Source organism: Ictalurus furcatus, chromosome 19 (genome assembly GCF_023375685.1).
Source record: "Ictalurus furcatus strain D&B chromosome 19, Billie_1.0, whole genome shotgun sequence".
Classification (NCBI taxonomy): domain Eukaryota; kingdom Metazoa; phylum Chordata; class Actinopteri; order Siluriformes; family Ictaluridae; genus Ictalurus; species Ictalurus furcatus.
This window is the reverse complement of record NC_071273.1, coordinates 10,729,709-10,746,548: the sequence shown is the minus strand read 5'-3', so window position 1 is coordinate 10,746,548 and position 16,840 is coordinate 10,729,709. Positions and strand designations below refer to the sequence as shown.

At 38.3% G+C, this 16,840-nt stretch overlaps 1 protein-coding gene across 3 annotated transcripts in view; it reads right to left on the bottom strand.

The window, feature by feature from the left end:
- Nucleotides 1-16,840, bottom strand: part of celf2 (cugbp, Elav-like family member 2) — a 177,652-nt gene that overhangs the window by 111,975 nt on the left and 48,837 nt on the right. Inside the window, exon 1 of one of the 3 annotated variants that reach the window (XM_053650245.1) lies at nucleotides 3,711-4,197. The exons of 1 other annotated variant lie outside the window; for it this stretch is intronic. In XM_053650245.1, coding sequence (XP_053506220.1) covers nucleotides 3,711-3,829 — 119 coding nt within the window. In that variant the 5' untranslated portion in view covers nucleotides 3,830-4,197. Of the gene's footprint in view, nucleotides 1-3,710; nucleotides 4,198-16,840 lie in introns of those variants that run through there. One more of the 3 variants, XM_053650244.1, reaches the window with a different exon arrangement.

The window sequence follows — 16,840 nt, the reverse complement described above, 5'->3', positions numbered from 1 at the left end:
ATTCTAACACCCCTATACCCCATTACACTCCAATAAACTACATTCTAAAATCCTTCTACCCCATTACACTCCAATAAACTACATTCTAACACCCCTCTACCCCATTACACTCCAATAAACTACATTCTAACACCCCTCTACCCCATTACACTCCAATAAACTACATTCTAGCAGACATACCCTATTACACTCTAATAGACTACATTCTAACACTCCTATACCCCACTGCACTCCAATAACTACATTATAACACCCCTTTACCCCATTACAATCCAATAAACTACAACCCCAAAAAAGAGTATCTTAGAGAGGCAGAGTCTTTCAGAATTAAAGCTGGGCAGAGGTTCATCAATCTGTGAAAAACTGCATCTACGATTTGTGGAACAATTTCAGAATAATGTTCTTCAACATAAAATTGCGAAGACTATGAATATCTCATCATCTACAGTACATAATATCATCAAAAGATTCTGTGAATCTGGAGAAATCTCTGTGCTTGAGGGACAAGGGTAAAAATCAATATTGCATGCCCGTGATCTTCGGGCCCTCAGGCGGTACTGCATTAAAAACAGGCATGATTCTGTAAAGGAAATCACTGCATGGGCTCAGAAACACCTCCAGAACACACTGTCTGTGAACACAGTTCGCCGTGCCATCCACAAATGCTGGTTAAATCTCTATCATGCAAAGAAGAAGCCATATGTGAAAATGATCCAGAAACGCCACCGTCTTCTCTGGGCCAAAGATCATTTAAAATGGACTGAGGCAAAATTAAAAAACTGTTCTATGGTCAGACGAATTGAAATATGAAATTCTTTTTGGAAGCCATGGACACCACGTCCTCTAAACTAAAGAGGAGAGGGACCATCTGGCTTTTAATCAGAACTCAGTTCAAAATCCTGCATCTCTGATGCTATGGGGGTGCATCAGTGCCTATGGAATAGGTTCATCTGGAAAGGCACCATCAATGCTGAAAGGTGTACACAGGTTTTAGAGCAAGATATACTTCCATATAGATTCCATCCAATCTTTACTTCTGAGAGACTCTGCCTCTCTAAGATACTCTTTTTATACCCAATAATGTTACTGACCTGTTGCCAGTTAACCTAATTAGTTGCAAAATGTTGCTCCAGCTGTTTCTTTTTAGTAACACTTACTTTTCCAACCTTTTGTTGCCCCCGTCCCAACTTTTTTCAGACGTGTTGCGGCAATCAAATTAGAAATTACCTTATTTTTTCCTTAAAATGGTTCGTTTCCTCAGATTAACAATTGATATGTTTCCTATGTTCTATTGTGAATAACATATGGGTTTAGGAGATTTGCAAATCATTGCATTCTGTTTTTGTTTACATTTTACACAGTGTCCTAACTTTTTTGGAATTGGGGTTGTATATTCTATCAACCCGTTACCCCATTACACTCCAATAAAAGACATTCTAACACCCTTCTACCCCATTGCTTTCCAGCAAACTACATTCTAACACCCCAATACCCCATTACACTATAATAAACTACATTCTAACACCCCACTACCCCATTACACTTCAATAAACAACATTCTAACACCCCTCTACCCCATTACACTATAATAAACTACATTCTAACACCCCAGTACCCTATTACACTATAATAAACTACATTCTAACACCCCTACCCCATTACACTTCAATAAACTACATTATAATCCCCCAGTACCCCATTACACACCAATAAACTACATTTTAAACACTAAAACATGCTACATTCTAACACTCCTTTACCCCATTTCATGCCAATAAGCTACATTCTAACACCCCTATACCCCATTACACTATAATAAACTACATTCTAACACCCCCTACCCCATTACACTTCAATAAACTACATTATAATCCCCCAGTACCCCATGACACGCCAATAAACTACATTTTAAACACTAAAACATGCTACATTCTAACACTCCTTTACCCCATTTCATGCCAATAAGCTACATTCTAACACACCTATACCCCATTACACTTCAATAAACTACATTCTAATACCCCTATACCCCATTACACGCCAATAAACTACTTTCTAACACCCCTCTACCCCATTACACTCCAATAAACTACATCCTAACACCCCTATACCCCATTACACTCCAACAAACTATATTCTACCACTCCTATAACCCATTACACTCCAACAAACTCCATTCTAACACCCCTATACCCCATTACACTCCAATAAACTACATTCTAACATCCCTATACCCATTACACTCCAATAAACTACAGTCTAACACCACTCTACCCCATTACACTCCAAACTACATTCTAACACCCCTCTACCCCATTACACTCCAATAAACTACATTCTAACACCCCTATACCCCATTACACCCCAAGAAACTACATTCTAACACTCATATACTCCATTACACTTCAATAAACCACATTCTAACACCATATATCCCATTACACTGCTATACCCCATTACATGCCAACAAACTACATTTTAATGCCCTAATACCCCATTACATTCCAATGAACTACACTCTAATACTCATATACCACATTACACTCCAATAATCTACATTCTAATCCCTCTTTACCTCATTACACTGTGTAATTACATTCTAATAAACATTTTCACACCCTATAACCAAGTACACACAAAAATAAACAACAAACACAACTACATACACTGCAATAAATTACATTTAAACACCTAACAACAATCTCTAACCTTATTAAATCTAATGTAATATTCGATATTACATACTACATTGTAATAACCCCATTAAACCCCATCATCCTTGTTCCAAAAGCCCCCATACACCATTGTACTCTCTGTACACTTCCTTATTTTACACCATCCCATTCAGCACAACACAATTATTACATCAATTCTCACATTATCAAAAATAATTGACAGTGAGAGAAAAAAGAGGGAGAAAAAGGGAAAAACAAGCTGTGAAGTGGTTGACAGCCGCATTGTTGGACTGTCCCATTGTCGACAATGCTCTCAGCAGCTTATTCGCTCGTCCCTCCCTCTCTCCCCACCACTCTCCCCCTCCCTCCATCACTGCTTCTCTCCTAAATCCCACTGTCTGAGAGACATGCAAACAAAAGCGGAACATGGTTCTGGCACCAGGGTGAAGCTCAACCCCCCCCCCATCCCCCCCCCCCCCCCCCCCCCCCCGGTTACTCCCTCCTGCTTTTCCCTCTTCTTTTTGCAAACCGTCCTTCATGCAAATATTAACATCAGGGAAAAGTGGGTATGACTATACATGTATTAACATGTGTTACTTAAATGCAGATAAATGAGAACAAACATTACATTGATGGATAAGAATAAAAACACATGGAAAAAAAAGCAGGTCCAAGGCCAGCTTCTCAAAGAGCAGTTGCTTTCAAACCCAGTTTCAGCTGACCCTTGTAAGTGCATTGCAAGTGCTTTCTTTCCTCATGGCACGCACATACACACACACACACACACACACACACACACACACACACACACACACACACACACACATGCACATGCTCTCCACCTGAAAATCACTCCACATTATGCAGATCTGATCTCTAATGCTGTCATGCTTAAACGGTGAGATAGAAAGATACAAGCTGAAAATGTTACATTATGGAAAACAAGGGAGTGCAGCACAAACAAAACAGACACACACCCACACACACACATCCTACAGCGAGTATGAAACCCAGCCATTTGTCTGTGAGTGTTACCTCAGCAGCAGCTCCTCACTAGTCCTCATGGTGACGGGGTTGTTGGTGGTGGAGGAGTAGCGCATACCATCCACACACACACTAGGCACAAAGCCTCGTTCAGACGAGTGCTCCAACATCACTGTAACTCAACACACACACACACACGCACGTGCACTGTGCTGCACACACTCACACACACCCACGATCCTCGCACTTTCGACTATGTCCGTGTGCACACTTGTACCAGTCTTTCTCTTTGCCTTTCTCTTTCTTTTTTGAATCCCGCCAACGTCCTCTCGTTCTCTCGCTCTCTGGTGCAGCACTCCCACACTCTCACCCAGCCCTCAACCCTAGCTCTCCTCCTCCCCGCCCTCTCTCTTTCGCTCTTTCACTCTCTCTCCCTCTCTCTGCCACTCTCTTTCCTCCTGCCTCCCTCTGTCTGATTCACTCGGCTGTAATAACCCTTTCTGACAGCTCATGTTGTTGTTGTGAGCCAGTGGTAACACTGTATTGCCTGCTGTTGCCCCAGACTACCTCGATGCTGCCTATGAGAACATTGAGCAACCTGACATTCTAATATATGACAGGTTAACATTCTGAGTTAATTATGCTTCCATGTTACAAAGTATTTTAATGTGCATGTCATCTTAATAATAATAATAATAATAATAATAATAATAATAATAATAATAATAATAATAATACAGGGGCGTACGATGGATTAGTGGTTAGCATGTTCGCCTCACACCTCCATGGTCGGGGGTTCGATTCCCACCGTGGCCCTGTGTGTGCGGAGTTTGCATGTTCTCCCCATGCTGCGGGGGTTTCCTCCGAGTACTCCGGTTTCCTCCCCAGTCCAAAGACATGCATGGTAGGCTGATTGGCATGTCCAAAGTGTCCGTAATGTATGAATGGGTGTGTGAATGTGTATGTGATTGTGCCCTGCGATGGATTGGCACCCTGTCCAGGGTGTACCCTGCCTTGTGCCCGATGCTCCCTGGGATAGGCTCCAGGTTTCCCCGTGACCCTGTTGGAAGGATAAGCTGTATAGAAGATGGATGGATAATAATACATTCATTAGTGTAGTAAAAGTAGTAAACATACACCATGATTGTTTTTTTTTTCATATTGTTTCATCCATAATGTCATGTACAATACTTAATAAAGAATATACTCACTCAGAGATATACTGTATGTCCGTATGATTCTTTTATCTGGTGGTTCCTGCTTAAACTATAAATATAAAATCTGCTGTTTTATTTAACATGTAAAATTCTCCTAGTCCCAACCCTAATAATGCAATATTTTAAGGTATTATTATAACAATCCACAAATTATTACCCTTGTGCATAACTATTGTGGTCTGTCTAAAACCATTACTAATGAAGCAGGACCTGCTTCCCATAAATCCATGAGGTATTACTACTTCTAACAGAAAAAAATAAATAAGAAACAAGATGAAGCTTAACATCCTGAAGAGATGTGTCTGTTTCAATCACCCAGCAATGGAAGTAAATGAGTGGGGTCGTATTGCAAAAAGCATATCATTACATGATAATAATCTCAACTGTCATTGCTCTTTCTTTTCACTATCTGTTTCTCACCTCCTATACTTCCTTCTTTGATGACCCTCTTACTCAGGCTCTTCCGAATGTCTCTCAATGCGCCTTTTTTTTTTACACTTTATGAATGTTTCATTGTCAGAAGCAGTTTAATGCCAGCAATTCATTATGGGTGAACATGTAAAGCAGCAGCATAAAGATTATACCCAGATCATTTAGAGTAGATAATGGATAAAGTAATTTTCTTTCCAAAACATCTACCATTACACCCTTACTTGCACACAAAGCTGGATGGTATAGTTCCTTTTAAAAACAGCGTTTCTGCCATTTTGTAGTCATAGTTTTCTCAAAGTTTTCAAGGTACAACGAAGGGACACCTAGCTTGAGTTTAACATGTGTGCAATATGCATTAGGATCAATGCCAGAAAAACACAAAAATTAACAACAAGAATCTTGACAACACATGGACAACAACTCAGGTTGCAACATGTTTGCAAAACTTTGCATAAAACTTTCCTGACACACATGGATTTATATTGAATGCTACTACTGGAGATAGATGGGAAAAGTACTCAAATTCCTGTGGCCTTTATCCTCTTCTAACGGCTAGAAACTGTGGTTTTCGCTCCTAACATTGAAGGTCGAAGTTATTGAAGTCTGTTCAATTTGTGTTTAACTACAACAGAATTTTGTGTATGTTTTGCGTTGCATTGAACTGTACTTTGCTCGTTTTTATCAACATCCCTGCATGTTCCTGATTCATTCATGCAAGGTAATTTATCCATCCATTAATAATAGTTCTTACAGATAGCCATACTATATCTCGTTCTACGTGTTTAGTGCAGCAAGAGGTGGAATTTGAGAACAAGTATATAACATCAAGATGCATCATGCAACCAAAAAAGTAAATAAAAAAATAAAAAATACAGAGCGTATGTTTATATATACAGATTGATAAATACACTTTATATACATACAGAGTGTTTTTTTTCTGGTTGTTGGACTTGAGAAGAAAAAACACTGTTTTAGCAGACTGCTGCACCTGCTCTATTGATTATGAATTAAAAAAATAACAGCCCGGACACCGTAATCTGTGTGGCTAATTATTTGTTCCCTCCTGGGAAATAACACTCAACGCAATCAGATTAGGTTTGGCAGACAGCACATGCTAAACACATGTTACCTCTAGCAGTATGTTATAGATAAAGTAGCTCTAGGCTTGGTTTTTATTGAAGTCATCTGAATGTTAATTTTGTAAACCAACTTGCTGATCTCAGACATTTATCACTGACATACACTCGCAATTAATTATGGTTAATCTGGTTAATCATGGTTAACATGAGGAAAGTTTTAGATATGGCTAGAAGGTTTTGACAGTTAATATTAATAAAAAATAATAATAATAATATATATATAATGTTTAAATAGCTATTAAGAATGCCTTTAACAAAAGAAGAATGTATTGAAATGATTCTCATGGCTGGATCGGGAAGCAATGTTCTGTTTCTTAAGTCTAAGTCTCTCTGACTCTATCAAGGTAAGTATTTGTTGTTCTTGGCATGTTATCTTGTATAATTAATAATCCCCTGACTCTTGGCCAAATCTCTCCAAGTCAATGTTCTGTTTCAGTCAGTTACTCAGAATTATGCTTATATAGAGCATAACAATTAAACAAGCTTTAAACATGTCCAGGTTTAGACTTTTAAAATAAAACTAAATACCATACGAATATTAGGAAGAAATCTTTAGAGGAACTGAGACATGAAAGTGAAACCCATCCTCTTTGGCAAGTGAGATTATAGTAGAAAGGGGTCAAAGAGAATAGTCCAAGAGTAGAACTGATAATAACATATGGAATTTGTTCAAACAGAGTAACTGCTTTATCCTGGTCAGGCTTACAGTGGATCTGGAGTCTAACCAGGAATACTGGGTGTAAGTCTGGAATACAACCTGGATGGGACATGGGCATGTTTTTGAAAGGTGAGAGGAAACGGAAAATGGAAAAATAAAATTCATGGTGTAGCATCTTTCTTCCAATCCGATAGAAAAGTTTAAAATATTTTTTCTAATGGCATGGAACTCAATAAGGCAGAACTTCAGCTTTGTATAAAATTCTAGTTGTAACCCTCATGTTATGGGTCATTAAGACATTATCACAAGGTTATGATAGACATTAACAGGAAACATGGCAAGTACATCACACACAACACTTTTGCCAAACTTAAAAACAATTTCAAAAAGACAGGAAGTGATGTGGACCAACCGAGTAGTGAACGTCCACCAACATTCAATGACGAATTCACAACCGATGTGGTGCTGGCAAACATAGTCCCATATATATATATATATATATATATATATATATATATATATATATATATATATATGGAGACTTTTGGGACACCCTGTAGAGTAGGGACGTGTTGATAATCTATAGATGAACTACTAAACATCAAGACCTTAAACTGAACCATCCAAATAAAGTGTAAGGGGAAATAAAGCAGCATTAATAATCTATAGAGTGTGTATAAATCTACTAAACATCAACAACAATAAACACTGGACTACCCACTTAATGAGTTACGGATGTTTTTAGTGGTTTAAATTCAAATTATAGGGACCTTATCTATTCATTCTCCACCCAAACGGAACCATATAATACTAACCTTATGTTATCTGGTTTAAATATATAGTATTTTGCGATCGCAGAAATGAACACAAAATCAAACGCCACAACATTCGGAGGAGCTTGCAATTTTCAAAATTACCACAGATTTTCCGCAGATTTGGGCCAAGATGCGCCATGTTACATCATCACAATGTGTATTCTGCCAAAGCACTCTTCGATTGACGTGCGTCGAACTTGAGTATAGCTAAAAAGGTCTCATTTACAAACAAACATCACTGAGAAAAACAATTGCAATTTCACCAATTAAAGTTGTTTTCAAGTATAAATCCTGTATGTACTGATATGTCACACATGTAAATTAAAAAAAAAATAGATTGACAAGGGCGTGTGGACCAGATAATTCTGTGTGAAACGTGTGAGATAAGCGTCACTGGTACACCGCATGAATTCGCACCAATCTCTCTTTCTCTCTCTCTTTCTCTAATGAAAGCTTGTCTGAGGGAATGTAATGGCTGTCTAGAACCAGCCCCATGGAGTGGCAGGCATATGGGCACAGTTGGACAGAAGAGCTGGCAAAGAAAGGACATGCCACGTTTATTACCGATCAATTTTAATTTGAGATGCTTTAAACGTTGGGAGATCTGAGGACTTGCGGGCTGATCCATTGTTACATTGTTCGTTATTTGTGTGCATATGGGAATCGAGAGGTGTGGAGAGAGAGAAAAAAAAATAGCAGTAACTGTCATGCATTAAGTAGCACTGTGCCAGCCACTGATTTCTTGTGATATCCAGCAAGAACACTCGATTAGTCACGTCTGAGCCGAGGGAGCACGGAGGCCATTATGAGTCGTTAAAAGCTTTATTCACCGTAAGAGGGAAGAGAAAAGAAGAGAAGAGAAGAGAAGAGAAGAGAAGTGTGGCAAGCAGTGTATGCTTTGGAGTAAAATACACCACGCAAAAATAACCTTAGATGATCTTCCCTCCATCTCTCACTCTCTGTCTCTCTCTCTTTTCACATCCCTCACTCCACTCTCCTAGATAGATAGAATGATTGATAGATAGATAGATAGATAGATAGATAGATAGATAGATAGATATCTCAAACCTCCAGATGCACACAGATACACATGAAAGCTCATTCATCGTATCTTCATCTTATCTCATGTGTCTCCTCACCATACCCCAATCCTCCTTCATCATGACTATGTGAAGTCTCTCTCTCTCTCTCTCTCTCTCTCTCTCTCTCTCTCTCTCTGCTGAAGGCTGAAGTCATGCACCAAAACAGATAAATAATTTAGGCAAAAGAAAAAGCCTTGACACAGCAGGTTGGGCTTGAAAGCAGGAGGCATAAAACTTGCATTAGCTACACACTTTCACAATCAGACCATCAATGAAGAATTAATCACATCTTTAACATGTATGTGCGCTCTCTCTCTCACACACACACACACACACACACACACACACACACACATGCAGGACAGGGAGGCCCATGAGAGTGCTGCATCGAGTGAGAAGTTAGGAGATCATGTTTTAGGCTGCAAAAATTTTGCATATACATCTTTAACAGTTAATTAAAGACTCAAGAACTTTTGGGGGATTTGATCACCACTGCCAAATGTACACATTCGTTGTATTTTTTTTTTTTACCAGCCCATCAAAACCGTGTTGCATTCGGCATATATTCCACAATTCACAAAAATTTGGCATGATTGCTAAAGACAGTAAACTGAATGCTTTAACACTCTACTACCTAGCAACATCAAGCAAAATGTATTATTATGCAATATTCAAGTGACATCACACAATATTGCTTAATGAATCGGTATTAAAATACTAATTTCCTAAATCATTATTTCAACAGGGGGTCACGGTGGCTTAGGGGTTAGCAGGTGTGCCTCACACCTCCAGGGTTGGGGGTTTAACTCTGTGCTTCAGGGGTTTCTTCCAGGTACTCAGGTTTCCTTCCCAATTCCAAAGACATGTGTTGTAGGCTGACTGGCATTTCCAAAATGTCCGTAGTGTGTTAATGTGTGTCTGATTGTGGCCTGTGATGGTTTGGCTCCCCGTCCAGGGTGTCCCCAAAGATCCAAAGGTGGCTGTTGCTACCAAAGCTGAAAGGGGCCAGTGTAGCTTGTTGTTGTATATAAAAATGAGCAAATCCTCGTCATGTAGCTGAACGTAGTAAGGTTACAGTGACACCCATGTTGAACAACAGAAATAAACGTTTTTCATATTAGCAGTACCTTATATCCCCTATCTCCCAAGGCCTGCAAAGGTATTATTGCAGCAGAAATCTGGAAGTTATTGCAGATGATAATACAGTTGCTCCTGCAGATTACATTTGTATATATATATATATATATATATATATATATATATAGTATACTATTTTACAAAATCATTTATTTGAAATAGAGATTGCACCACTCACAAATATATTATGTATAGAACAGAGTCTCTCTCTCTCTCTCTCTCTCACTCTCTCACTCTATTTCTACTCTGAAATGGTTCAAAAGAGAAGCTGTAGAAATCAATATTAGCAGTTTATAGCATATTGCTCCACAGATACAGCAATATAAGTGCATGAAGGCACACACACACACACACACACACACATACACAATTCATGTGGATTTCAGTGATGTGTATAATACCTTCAGCCAGCTTTTTAAACGGTGGCGTTTTCCATAGCAAAGCGACTGGCTGATATATGTAACACCATGACTCATTCATACACTTTATCAGTCCCTCCAGGACTTTGCGATCGCAGAAATTTACGCAAAATCAAGCAGACGCTGCAACATTCAGAGGAGCTTGCAATTTAACTTGCAGATTTTACCGCAGATTTTCTGCAGATTTGGGCCAAGACGTGTCATGTGACATCTTCACAACGCGCATTCAGTCAAAGCCCTCTTCGAATTACGTGCGGCGAACACAAGTACAGCTAAAAGGTCCCATTTACCAACAAACATCACTGCTAAAGACAATTTCATGCAACTGCAATTTCATCAATTCAAGTAGTTTAACGCAAAAAAAGCACAAAATACTCCAGAAGTTGCATCGCAAATTTAAAAAAAAAGCCGCATACTGCAACTATCACAAAAAACTCCATGAAATCCTGTATGGTTTGACTTAAGGGCTTGTAGTTAGCACTATGAGGTGTGCCACATATTCAAAGGGCAAAAAAAAAAATCTTATGCCCAATAATGATATAATATTTACTGAATGTTAGCTTAGATTTAGCGTAGGTCTAAAGCAAGACAAATTGTATATTTTACACATAGACTGGCCATAGACTACAACAATCTTGGAAGTTATAATCTCACTTTCATGTTTCATGTTTCAAAACATCAGATTATTTGTTTTTATCCGAAAACCAACTTAACCTGACAAAGATGGGATTTTTGTAGCAAGATATATTTAAATGATTAAACACACACACACACACACACACACACACACACACACACGCAGCATCCTAACTTGAAATAATTAAGAGTTTCGTTTGAAGTGACTAGGGGCTAGTAAATGGCCTCTTCCTGTCAAAGGTACCGTTACCCATAATGCACTGCGAGAATATGTCAGTTTTAACACTGAGAAATGTCTGCCAGCATTAGATCAGGTTTATAAATGTAACATTTAAATAGCTGCATGAGTGTAAAGTGGCAGGGAGCTGATCTGTGAATGCTATCTCACAACACAAAGCGAGAGAGAGAGAAAGAGAGAGAGAGAGAGAGAGAGAGAGAGAGAATCACAAAAAAACATCCAATTTGCAATTTGCAAAAATGCACAGACCGGCATTACACAATCTCACACTGCACATCTGCACATCACCTCTTTACACACTGCATATATGCATAGAGCCCCCACTAACACACACACACACACACATACACGCATACACATGCACACACACACACACACACACACACACACACACACACACTCACTCACGCATACACACACCCACACACACACATTCTATCAGCACCTAAAGACAAGCAGACGGCAATGTTCTATTTTCAGCCATTACCAGACAGAAATTAATTTGTCACCTTCCATTAGAAGCCTGATTCTGGAGCAGTGGCCCTGTCTCCTCAATTATCTCTGTCAACCACACACACAGACACACACACACACACACACACACACACACACACACACACACACACACAGAAAACCATTTGGCCTAACTTGTTCATAGAGAAAATGCTTTGCAAAGATGAATTAATGTTTTTGCAAAAGCTCTTGACAGGGTTGAGTGTGTGTGTGTGTGTGTGTGTGTGTGTGTGTGTGTGTGCGTGGCCTATGTACTTGTCAATCCCAGGGAAGGAGGCATGGCCAATGTACTGTACATATCAGTCTCAAGTAAGGAGGCATGGCCTATGTACCTCTCACGCTCAGGGAAGGAGGTGTGGCCTATGTACCTACCCCAGTCATATTGATATCTTTCCACTCAAAGCTAAGCTTATTTTTATTAATAAAAGTGTTTTTTTAATGACTATTATTACATTCTATTAGTATATTCAGTTCAGTCTGATACTTAACAAATGAGCACAAAGACTTTTAAAAGACCAGAGTGGACATTTTTTTTTTTTTTTTTTTTAACACATCTTTGTACCCCAAGTACTCTGATTCCTAATTCAAGAAAATTCTCTAAACTAAATGTGCTCATTGAACGTTAAGGCAGCATTTTAGAGAAACTACGTCCCACCTCATTAACTTCGGCATTACTCGATATGTCACTGCAAACCTCTGATGCTAACATGCCGACCACCTGAGAGAACTGCATGCAGCTGGTTCGCGCTACACAAATGAGATGAGGCTTGTTCACATTAGCCTATTTGGATTATGTTTTCCTTTAAGGCATTTTTCTTTGCCCATAAGCTGATGATGAGAGAGAATGCAGGTTGGTGTGTAATATTCGTGGCTAAATTAGCTAGACAATTGTCAGTAATCGAGAAATTATCACCTTGGTTTTATGGTTATTCTCCAATGTGTCCTGTCTGATAGCCTCTGTGTGTGCAGCGTAGTGCTTTCGTAGCCTCAGGTATCGTTCACAAAAATTCTGATAAGCTCATAAGGCTGATCTGGTGAATGTGATTTTATGAGGCTGTTACAAAAACTTGGAATTAAACAAATAAATCTGAAAAACATGAAAAAAACAAAAAATGCGTTGATTCCTCAGTGAGGACCAGCTGACCAGACCGTCTGCCCATTATTTAACCTGCTAACAATAACTCCGTCACCTAGCTAATAAAAAGAAGTCAGTCCTATTAGTATAAGTATCACGACAGCAATGGGATATAAATGTCAGTGTAAATTTTAACCCCTATTGTCAGCCATTTGCAACTTCTTTTTATTTTACTGTGATAATGATGAACCATTTCTTTACTTTAACCAGTTCGTACAGGATTTCAGACTTGTTTTTGTGACTGTTGCTTGATTTTGCTGCGGCTTTTTTCAAAATTTATGATGCAACTTGAATCGGCGTAATGGCAATTGCACGGAAGTGTTTTGCGTGGTCTTTTGCAGTGATGTTTGTTGATAAATGAGACATTTTAGCTGTACTCATGTTCGATGCATGTGAATCAAAGAGGGCTTTGACTGAATGTGTGTTGTGATGACGTCACAAGATGCATCTTGGCCCGAATCTGCGGAAAAGCTCCGGTAATTTTGAAAAATTGCAAGCTCCTACAAATACTGTGGAGTTTGCCTGATTTCGTGTTAATTCCTACAATTGCAAAATCCTGGAGTGACTGATTAAAGTCCCAGTGAAGTGCCTTGAAACGCGTAGCGTTATTCGATGTGCCTCACAGCCCAGGCTATGCCGTACTTGACAGTTAGTACTATAGACACGAGCTCGAGCAATAACAATGCATTGGATTCACTTGCGGAGGATTTTTCTCCACCTCCTTGACCCTCGCTCAATCGTCTACCGATGGGGAAAATGACCCGTGCTTGCTGATATGATTTCTCTCACTCAACAAGGGCAACTTCGGGAAGGTGGTATTTTTATAATGTTGGGAGCGGGACACTTTAGATTCTTCAAAGCATTTGATTGGACAGAAAATCTGATGAGGCGCTGAAGTGCAGAATGATGTCATCAGAATTGTTGATCCGTATTGGTTTTAGAGAGAGACTGTACATTTTGAATGCATACATCTTCTAAATGCGAATTTTGTTATTGTTTTGGAGCACAATAGCTTATAGATAACCTTAAGGCTGACAGATTCATACTAAAAGCTACAAACCTTCAATTTTGATTTCATGGGGACTTAAACATCTTAATTTATCTTTCAATATGTGCTACTTATATACAAATTTAGTGTACAAAATGTATGTAGCTATCAGTTTTTCAGTAGGTGGCTTATCTGTATTGTGTGTTTGTGTGTGTGTGTGAGAGAGACAGAGAGAGAGAGAGAGCGCGAGAGAGTGCATGTGTGTTCATGTACCAGTTACAAATAGTACATGCTTTTCAAGTGTTGATAAGAAGCGAGAGGTTTTAATTGGCGCACCTGTCTTACAGCCATCTGGAGCCTCTCGAGGAAATTCTTACTTAACGCATTCTAGTGAGCACATACACAGACATAGGGTCTTGTATTACTTGTGTTTGTCAGGTATATCCAGTGCCTTTGTATTACTCTAGGTAAACATCTACCTACACCTAACCTTAATCTTAACCTCCAGAGTGTATGTGAAAAATGTGATCTCTGTGACTTTGGCATAGTTGTCGTTAAGTATTTCAGAAACAGCTCATCTCATGAGAGTTTACACAGAATGGTGAGAAAATCAAAAAACATCTATATAGTATATGTACCAGTTACAAACCATCCCCACAATGTCAGTGTGGCACACAGTACGAAGCATCCCCACAACGTCAGTGTGGCACACAGTACAGAGTGAAGTAAAGGTGCTCACTGTCTTCACTCATATTCAACTATGCTGTTGTGATGTGATTTTAGAGGCACATAGAGTTTCAGTGGTTTAGCTACTGTTATTTATGTAGCTGTTAAGTGTGATAAGTGTGAGCAATATGCAACATTAAGAAAATAGCAAGTCAAAAGCTTAATAATTCATAGTTTTACCATTTTTATTATTCTTTAATTTTTTTTTTTTAGAAAATCAAAGTCTTCCATTTTTTCAAATCATTAGGTGTTAATGTCCATTAATATATGAAAATAATACAAGCTGGGGTGGTGTGATATGAGCCGACACAAAACAAAAATAATACACCCTGAATTCCAAAGTGTGTTATTCTTCTTATACCACAGACATTTGGCAGTTAGAATATATTTATACAATTTTAGGGCTGCAACTAACGATTATGTTCATAATCGATTAGTTGGCTGATTATTTTTTCGATTAATCGATTAATAGGATGGGGCGGGGCAAATTTTCAGTACACTTTTTTTTTTGGTTTATTTAAAATAAAATCCACAAACTTAGTGTTACAAATATAAACTTCAGACAAAAACTTTACACAACTGTTTGTCCAAAACAGAAAAGAACCCAACACACACACACACACACACCAGAATATATATTATTCATTTAGGACTGATTTTTAATTAGGTGCTTTTATGCATCCATAAAAAATAACACATTAATACTTATATATATATATATATATATATATATATATATATATATATATATATATAAAATACAATATAAACTAAAATAAATGAATAAAATACATAAATAAATTATATATATATATATATATATATATATATATATATATATATATATATAAAATTTATTTATTTATTTTATTCATTTATTTTAGTTTATATTGTATATAAGTATTTATGTGTTATTTTTTTATGGATGCACAAAAAGCACAGAATTAAACTTCCTTAACAACCTGCAAAATCCATATGAATGAGCTGTTATTATAGAAACAATAACGCAATCGCACAAGTGCATTTATGTAAACGAATCATTCTGACAAATCAGATTTGAGAATTCAACCTCCCTGTGGTATAAATTCATTCATTATGTTCCAGATGCCTTTCACGTTCAAATGATCAGCCTGAAGACCCAGAATTTTAATATCATTACAACTGACTGATTATTTATATTATTTTTAGTGAGGACCTTTAGCTGGTGTTCTGAAATACAGCATACAGGTTTGCCAAATATGGTATAATATTTGTATAAGCCTGATGGTATCACTTTAAAACTAACCAATGTGACGCGAAATGATGCGTTTCAGTAAATAGTGGGCTTGTAAACAAAAACACAGCTGTCATGGCAAAATCACCAAACTGTGGCCAAATCAAAACCTACCTGCAGGCCTCAATGGCTTCACATAGCTAATACACACACATACACACACACACACACACACACACACACACAGCTCCACCATGGCACCTGCTTCCTGTTTACTGCTGAAATGTTCTGATTTTTTGTCATTTTTTGTCATTTTGTCATTTTTCTGCCAGCAGATAGACAGTCTCAGTGTTTTTCCCCCCAGTGTCTCACTTCTAAATTATATCACTGACACTCTCTCTTGCTCTCTCTCGCTCTTTCTCTCTCTCTTTCTTTCGCTCTCTCTCTTTCTGTGTATATATTGTATATCTCCCACTCTGTCTGTCTCATCAGTTCGAATGAAAAGATTGCATTGGATGCAGGTGGGCTGTCAAACTGACATGCATGTTTGGAAAGGCTCATCCACTGTGTGTGTGTGTGTGTGTGTGTGTGTGTGTGTACGTGCACCGTCAGGCTACCTTTCGCTGTCAGAGCAGGTTGTTCCGAAATAGCAGCAAAGTCCTCCTACACTCAATTACCGGTTACCCATAATTCCACTATTCTGGTGAAGTGCAGAGAGAAGATGAGAGAGTGTGGTCAAGGCGAATAGGTGTGTTTGAGGATAGATAAATCACAATGGACCTGTCTAGGTTGGTGTGTGTGAGTGTCTGTGTGTGTGTTGAAAAAGTAGTCTA